The 9,152-nt window shown below is 37.5% G+C and overlaps 1 protein-coding gene across 1 annotated transcript; it reads left to right on the plus strand.

Moving 5' to 3' along the window:
• Positions 1 to 247: 247 nt before the first annotated feature.
• LOC112176024 (legumain) lies at positions 248 to 8,635 on the plus strand. The gene is made up of 11 exons (XM_024313835.2): positions 248 to 426; positions 1,363 to 2,305; positions 4,399 to 4,913; positions 5,000 to 5,164; positions 6,556 to 6,712; positions 6,893 to 6,978; positions 7,089 to 7,288; positions 7,403 to 7,451; positions 7,573 to 7,782; positions 8,006 to 8,212; positions 8,304 to 8,635. The coding sequence occupies exons 2-11, from the start codon at positions 1,456 to 1,458 to the stop codon at positions 8,484 to 8,486; spliced, it is 2,622 nt and encodes an 873-aa protein (XP_024169603.2). The 5' UTR covers positions 248 to 426; positions 1,363 to 1,455; the 3' UTR covers positions 8,487 to 8,635.
• Positions 8,636 to 9,152: the final 517 nt, after the last annotated feature.

Here is a 9,152-nt window from a genome sequence, read left to right on the forward strand (position 1 = left end):
TTTTACAATTAAAATTTTTCTTACACATGCAGAGTATGTGATTACAGACTAATATATTCTAAATGAAGTTGCTGAATCGGTTTAGTACAAACTCGACTTGATGAGAATTAGACCGGCCGAAATGCAGTGACCCAAGCCCAGCATAAATTGCTATGGGCACCCAACCCATTGGGCACCTAAAAAAAAAAAGACGTTTTACGGAGCATCACCTCAACAAAACGGTGCGGTTTGAAGTTTAATTAACAAGCGCACTGCCTTGTTGTTCTTGCGCAGCCCGCTTGAACACTAGGCAGATCTTTCTCTTTCTCTTCTCTCCGTCACTCGCTGTTAATGGTGCGCAGACCACGAACCCGTCTCTACCGAGCAATTTGACGGCGCCTCCTCTCAAACTTAACCTCCACCGTGATCTGAAGCTTGTGGGTTTAGGTAAGATTCCAATTCCACCACTCATTTCATTTCATTTTTGAAAATATCGAATATGGGTCGTCTCAATTCGTATAATTCATGCTTGTTTTCATTAGTTATATGATTATTGTATTGAACTAAGAAAGCAAAAACAAGCATAACCCACAAAAAAAAAAAAAAAAAATGACATGGTTAGTGTGTAGTGACTGTGTGAGTGGTTTCTTAGGATTAATGTGCGGACGAAATTTTGGGATGCTTCTATGCCTTCATTTATGCTAAATGATCTTGGGTGAGCATGTATGAGGATATAGTATTGTAGTTTGAGTGAAGATGGATATATGTTCTGGAGGACCAGATAACTGTTTTTGGAGGGGTATCTGAAATGTTGTTGGCCATTGTGACCTTATTCTGAATCAGGATACTGAAATGAAGATACATCTGTGCTAATGAAATCAGTAGATTTTTTTCTGTAGGGATGATTCTGATTTATATTTGACTTATATCTTTCATGTCACTCTGATGCCTAACCAACTCTGCTAGACTGTTGGTAGTAATTTGAAGAAGCTATATTTTTGGAAGCTAAGTTGTGTACATGTTAAAGAATAAAGAGTGATCAGAACTGACATGGAAGCATCTCCTTATGGTCGTAGACTATATGAAATAGACTTGTATAATATGTATTTTGGAATGGACCTGGCAGATTATTCTTTAGATGCTTGATTGTCTGAATTGGTTGTATTGGTTGATTGTCAAAATAAGGAAAGTACTTTCTTTATTTGATTATATCCTGCATCATTGATTTATGACCTTACTTGAAATGTGTTCTTAAACTCTTCAATTTAGTGATCATTTGATAAGTCTGATCATAACCTTCAATACATTCTCTGCGATCTCAAGTTCTGATGATGCAATTTAAGTTTTGGTTTGGATAATAATGATGCTTCTTATTCTTTTCAGGTGACAAATCATTAGCTTTAAATCCTAACTCATCTGAATGAAGTGTTGTGCAAATTAAGAGTATTAGTGTAGTCAAACCACAGTTTGTACTTGATGAATAATGCTTCAGCATCCAGTAGTTTAAGAGCAGCTTTCTCACACTGTGTGCAGCAAGTCCGAAATTATGATTACCATCACTACCTTTGCCTCCTTGAACTCCCCCATAACATGCGGAAGGCTGCATTTGCAGTCCGTGCCTTGAATGTTGAAACAGCTCGTGCAATGGATGTTGCTTCTGATCCCAGGATTGGTCTCATGCGTCTTGTCTGGTGGCAAGAAGCCATAGACAAAATCTATGCCAACAAGTCGATTGAGCACCCAACAGCACTAGCCCTCTTGTCAGTCGTCCATGAGAACAAAATTAGCAAGGGATGGTTGAAACGGTCTGTAGAAGCTCGCATCAATGATGCAAGAAAGGAGATTGGTGATGCCCCAGAAAAAATTGAAGACTTGGAAAAATATGCTGAAGACACCATGTCAACTAATCTTTACATGACACTACAAGCTGGTGGTATCAGGTCCACGGCAGCCGATCATGCAGCATCACATATTGGAAAAGCAAGTGGGCTTCTTCTGCTAATTAAGTCACTGCCATACCATGCTAACCGGAACCGCCACTTTTCTTATATCCCAACTGAAGTGGCAGCCAAGCATGGATTGTTGGTAAAACACGGCGGTCAAGCAGAGATCCTTTTAGACTCTCGTGAGAGCTTAAGTGAAGCTGTTTTTGAGATGGCATCAGTGGCTAATGTCCATTTGCAGAAGGCTCGTGATTTAGCCGGTACAGTACCTGCAGAAGCTCATCCTGTGCTGCTGCCAGCAGTGCCTGCCCAAGTTCTACTGGACTCCCTGAGGCGGGTGAATTTTGATGTTTTTGACCCAAGGTTAGCACGAGGGATCCTAGGTACGCCTCCTTTATTGTATCAGTTGAAATTAAAGTGGCACTCTTGGAGAGGAAAATACTGAAAGGAATTTGCTTTTATTAGTTTGATACAAAATGACATTCTGTTTTCCATTCTTGAGTGCAAATCGAGAGTTATGTTGCGGATAAGTTTTTGCAGAAAGAAAAATAGCACGCTCATGAAACCCTGTTAACCAACCTTTTGAGGTATTTTTAGTTTTTTTTCTTTTAATAAATGGGACTGCGGAGCTTTGAACATTTAGCTCGTGCAAGTTATAAGTCCTCCCCGGTTCTTCTTTCTTGACCTTTGATCCTTATGTTCAGTCTTTCCTGCAGTTGGCTAGTCCAGGTTTCTTATCTATGAAAGTTTTGAGCTCACACAAGTATTATAAGCTAGTCATTTACTTGATCTTGGTCCATTACATCCTAAAGTATAGTTTATAGTAGATAGATATGTAGTGATTAAGAAAGATGTGGTTTATATCAGGACATAGGCGTTCGGTTTGTTGGTCATTGTCAATCTTGTCAATATCTTTCTTTTCAAACCAACGTAAGTATAACCAACGGTAGCTTTATCATTGAAAACAACCAATTACTTTGTCATGATAATCTCAGAAATCCTATCGCTTGTACTTGGTATTAATCGAACTTGGCTTTCTGGACCAATCATGTTTTCCTCCGTAGAATTCTGATAAAGTTGGAAATGAAAGCTTTCGAGTCACTTGAAATTATTTAGTCTATCAAAACAAGTGACCAACCTCTTTGCTATAAGTTATACTCTCCTGATTAATACATCTTTTGGCTTCATCCTACTAGCAAATAGCGTTGCGTTAACATCATTGTTTTATTTTGGAGAAAGCTAATTAATTAATCCTTTGTTTTTTTATAAAATTAAGGAAACAGATGTTTCGATCAAAATTGATACCTCACCAAATACTACTACGTTTGATTAGGCGTCACCAAGTTAAGGTTTTGCCGTACTTCTCGTGACCAACCCATTGTTTACACGTATGCATAAAACGATGCTATTTGAGCTTTTAACACGACTCGAAGACAATATGAAATAAGCATTTTAAGATTGACAGCTACTTATTTTGGACTAATATGACACAAGTTGCTAACTTTGCGACTAACAAATATGTTAGATTTTTTATTAAAAAAAATATGTTAGATTTTAATTTTTAATGAGTTAATCTAGTCCTCACTCATATTGCAGCTATTCTCAACGATTTTAATTTCGAGCTTTTATATTTCTTTAACTGACATGCTTATTAATTTGACAATTGACTGATTAGTTACATGATTTGACTCAGTTACTATGCACGCTAACACGCTTGCCATTCCTTTGCTCAAGTAGAAAGCTTGAGCTTAATTTCCTCCCAAAAGGAAGAAAAAAATTAACTAAAAGGTAAAACAAAGGTCTTCTTGATCACATCCTTTAGCTGTTTTTTTGTTGTTGTTTTTTATACAACATCCTTTAGTTGTTACAAGAAAAAACTGTTGTCCGTTTTAAACTTTTAATAAAGAGAAAATAGCCAAAATATCTTGATTAACAAATGCATAAAACAATCCTCTGAGAGGTTTTAACACGACTGGATATGAAGTAAGCATTTTAAGATTGCCAGCTACTTATCCTGGACTAAAATATGACACAAGTTGTGCGAATGACAAATATGTTATATGTCAATTTTTAATGAGTTATTTTAATCCTAGCTCATATTTCAACTGTTCTAAAAAAATGTAGTTTCGAGCTTTGCTTTTATTATCTCTTTAAAATCCTTATTAATCTTAATTTGATATTCAATCACATATTTAACTTGGCGTTTATATACATGGTATATAAACTAGCAATTTTATATATTAGTGAGATTCGAACGCATGATTTTCACGGGTGTCATAAGTAGAAAGCTTAAGCATAATTTCTTCTCAAGAGGAAGACAAAAGTTTAACCAAAAGTGAAACAAACAGTCTTCTTGATCACATCCTTTAGCTGTTACAGGAAAAAACTGTTCTCTGTTCTAATAAAGAGCAAGGAGCCAAAATATTTACCTTGATTAACAAGTCTCACAAATAAAGATTGATCACCCTTCATTCAGGGCTTCAGGGCTTCACACTTCACACTGCCTCCAATGCCAAACATCAACCCACCTGTACAATCCACACCACCTTTGGTCCCACCAGACTCATTTCCTGCCATACGTGTCAACCTCTAGTCTCGTTATGCATGGCACCTCCCACGACACCACTCACCACCCATCACTTTTATACTCTCTCTCTCTATCACCACCCTTCAACTCCACTCAGCTCTCCCCCTCTTCTTTCTCTTCCTCTGCCCACAGTTTCCTTAGAACTCTGGGTTTTCTTGAACCCGGCCTGTTGCTCACTCTTCATGGCGGTCCGTCTGTCTAAGCTGCTGGTTCTCTTTGTAGCACTGGTTATACAAACCACTGTAGGAGGAGGAGGTCGAGCCGCCGCTAGGCTCGACTTCTGGGACTCTGCAATCCGGTTGCCTTCGGAGAAGGATAAGACCGAAGGTACTGATAAACAATCCGGGACAACATGGGCGGTTCTCGTAGCAGGTTCAAAGGGTTATGGAAATTACAGGCATCAGGTGTGTGTGATATCAATTTTATTTGTTCTTACTCTCTGTTTTGGTTTTGGGTTTATTGATTCACATACATATGCATATATGTACAGGCGGATGTTTGTCACGCATATCAGATACTGAGAAAAGGAGGGCTGAAGGAGGAGAACATAGTGGTGTTCATGTATGATGACATCGCCATGCATGAGATGAATCCCAGGAAAGGCATCATCATCAACCATCCACAAGGTCATGATGTTTATGCCGGCGTCCCAAAGGTACCAAAAGCTAGCTGCAGTTTTCCTTCTTTTTTTTTTTTCCCCTCAAATCAATGATAATATTATTAAATATTGTAGAAGTTGAATATGCTTTCTCTGTCTAGTATCATTCATACTTATCTGACCAAAAAAACAGTGGGTACGATATGTTTTTTTCTTAATCATGGTTGCCACGTGTGAGACTGTGAGCTAAGTGATTAGTTATTTAACGAGGACAAAACCATAAGCTAGCTTGTGTTTATATCAAGCTTACCACAAGCCCACAAGGTTTAGCAAAAAAGACATTACTTATTATTGTCCCTACCCGACTACTTTTATGATTTAAGATTTAGACGAATTGAAAAAGATTCTAAAGTTTTTCAACGGGCAAGTATATGTGACATGACTTTTGATAGATTTTTTCTTTTTTTGAACGCGTGGTGTCAGTTCATTAATAGTAAAATAGGAAACATTATAAATATGACTCACCCGGAGAAATAATAAATTATATATATTTTTCTGAAACGAAAAATAATTTAGATATTAAAGCCTTTGAGATACCCAGAGTTTACAATGTCAAATAGCAACGCCCTAGAGGCGGCAGCAGGAACCCTCTCAACCCAAGATATATTATGAGGGATAGAATGGCCTAGATTTGCAATTGCATCCGCGATGAAATTTACTTCTCTAAAAACATGTCTAAAAGTAATTGAATGAAAAGCTAAATGTCCAGTGATGTGTGTATTGGAGTCACAGTGATTAAGTTAGAGGTCATGGCAGGTGCATCTTTGTGTGGGTGGTAAGTTATAGCATGAATTCTGATTGGTGAGTGATGATATTGATCTATGACCTGTGTCTCTGGCTTGTCTAACTTTTAAGCAAGCTTTTCCATTTTGCAAATTTGTCCAACTGTTTAGCTCATTTTTCAATGCTGGCCTCCGTTTTACAGTAATTCTCAAACTTGAATCTTTTCTCTAGGAGGGTGTGAAGTTAAATAATTCAGAATTATTAGGACTGGTCCGACCCATCCTCCAAGTAAACCAAATGAAAAAATTAATATTGATATATAGTACATAAATCAATAATACAATACATAATATTGTTGAAGTGCCTATTAAAAAAAAAATTGCCTCTTACTGCCCCTCATCTGTCTTATTATCACCTTTTAATAAATACAGAGGACTGATGACATTGGTTCTCTTGTGATGTAGAACATCACTTGGACTAATCCAATCACCCTAGCTAACCTCATTGGTTCGTTCAGTTTATTGAAATTTCAGTAGTAAGGACAAGGATACAATGAAAAGAGGTCATATATCCAACATAGCTAGCTTCAAGCTTGGTTGTTGATTTGTCTATTGAGCTTTACTTTGAATTGGAATCTCATATACTTTTGGTATTATATGCTGTAGGATTACACCGGCGCGCATGTAACTGCTGCGAACCTGTATGCAGTACTTCTTGGGGACAAGAAGGCTGTGAAAGGTGGAAGTGGGAAGGTTGTGGCTAGCAAACCTAATGACAGGATCTTCTTATTCTACTCGGATCATGGTGGTCCTGGTGTTCTTGGTGAGTTCCCAACTTTCTCATTTTACTGTGATGTATCAAAACTCATATTAATTTGGACAGAACTCCTCCTCCTTTTCAAGACAACTTTGTCAGCCTTACTGCTCTTTTCAGATGTGATCAAATTTGTAGAAAGAAAATGTTATATACTTAAAGCTACAACTCACCAATTTTCAATTATAGGAATGCCAAATATGCCTTTTCTGTATGCAATGGATTTCATTAAGGTTTTGAAGAAGAAACATGCATCTGGGAGCTACAAAGAGATGGTAAGGATGTCACTTTTTCTTTTCCATTATTAGTTTGTTCCACTTTTTATGATTACACAGATAAGAGTACATGACAGCTAAGTGCTCGACTTCAATTGTCTCATATGCAGGTTATATATGTAGAAGCATGTGAGAGTGGGAGCGTTTTTGAAGGAATAATGCCAAGTGACCTTAACATTTACGTGACTACAGCATCAAATGCACAGGAAAACAGCTTTGGGACTTACTGTCCTGGGATGAACCCTCCACCACCACCTGAATACATCACTTGCTTAGGGGATTTGTACAGTGTTGCTTGGATGGAGGACAGGTATTATCTGACTTTTTACTCCTTTGAAATTAATGAATTTATATCTCAATGAATGGATAATTGTTTGGCCATACTATATAACACTATGATTTGCTGTGTTCTTCTGTTTTGCAGTGAGATACACAATCTGAAGAAAGAAACATTAAAACAACAATACCTGACGGTGAGGTTCACGATAGATTGTCACTTAAATTTCATATTCTGGACCCAAATATTATTTCTAAGCATTCATCTGAACATTTATTACTCTGATATGACAAATGTAAATATGTGCATTTGTGCAGGTAAAGAAACGGACTTCGAATTTTAATAACTACAATATTGGATCTCATGTGATGCAATATGGAAATAAAAATCTCACAGAAGAGAAGCTCTACTTGTACCTTGGTTTTGATCCTGCCTCTGCTAACTTCCCTCCAAACAATGGTCAACTAGAACAGCACATGGAAGTTGTCAACCAGAGAGATGCAGAGATTTTCTTCATGTGGCAATTGGTGAGCTTCTCCCCTCATTTTTTTTTTTTTTCGTTTTTCACACGAACAAAAAACCAACAGAATCATTTGTAGCATATTTGGATCGATCATCTGAGCTACGAAACTGTTGACCAACTATTAAAGTCTAAAATTTAAGCGGGATCTGGTTAAGCTGGCAAATAGTACTAAATTAGGTCAGGTCACTTGAGCTTAATGTAATGTTCACTTGGATAATTTCATACAGTACAAAAGATCAGAACACGGGTCAGAAAAGAAGAGGAAAATCCTGAAACAGATTAGAGAAATTATGAAGCACAGGAATCACATAGATGGAAGCATAAAATTCATAGGGACATTTCTCTATGGACCTGAGAACCGTGCTACACTGCTCAATTTCGTCAGACCACTTGGTCTGCCTCTTGTGGATGACTGGGAATGCTTAAAATCCATGGTAATAACTACTTGCACCCACCAACTTTGCATCTTGCGACTTTCGGTTGTTTCACCATTGTAATTACTGATTGTAAAACTTTGAATCACAGGTGCGAGTGTTTGAAACACATTGTGGGTCACTGACTCAGTATGGCATGAAACACATGCGTGCATTTGCCAACATCTGCAACAGTGGTGTATCTCAAGCCCAAATGGAGGAAGCATCTTGGGCTGCTTGTGATGGTCATGATCTGGGCCGACTGCATCCTTCAAACAAAGGCTATAGTGCTTGAAATAAATGTTGGAAATTTTGAAAGCTTTGTAGTAGGTTATGGACGGCACATCGTTTATATTTCTATTGCAGAAGGTAATATAGATATGTCAAAAATAATATCCATGTGAATATATATAACATATATAAAAAAGTAATGTGTTTTCAGCAGCTGGCCTTCTGTCATAACATTAATGGTACTTCTATTTTAGAAGAAACCTCAGACTTCCTCTCTTGAATTCGTATAATTTCTCTTAAAATTTAGGTGGGTAAATCAAGTTTGAATCTCATCTTATTCCATTTCAATTAATTTGTAGCTACTGTGAGAATCCCGGTGGTAAATTCAAGTTGTATTTTAGCCAAATAGTTGGACTACATATTGTGCAGCTCAACCAAATTGATCTAGTTGGATCAGAGTGCACATATTTTGGGGACTTGACATGTAAACTTCCACTATCCTATTGATGTGAGATCTGTCTGACACTAGGATGGAGATAAGGAGATCACAATGATGGATCACAATGGCTAACAAAGGAATCAATCAATGCATGAATGTTAGTACGTGTTCCAGGTGCATCAGCATGAGGAACAATACCACAGGTTTATTCTTAAAAGCAAAAACCCCTCGAGAAACCAAGCAACGAGAATCAAACTTGAGTTGCGCCAAGGAATCAAGCTCACCATCAAT

Source organism: Rosa chinensis, chromosome 7 (assembly GCF_002994745.2).
Source record: "Rosa chinensis cultivar Old Blush chromosome 7, RchiOBHm-V2, whole genome shotgun sequence".
Lineage (NCBI taxonomy): Eukaryota > Viridiplantae > Streptophyta > Magnoliopsida > Rosales > Rosaceae > Rosa > Rosa chinensis.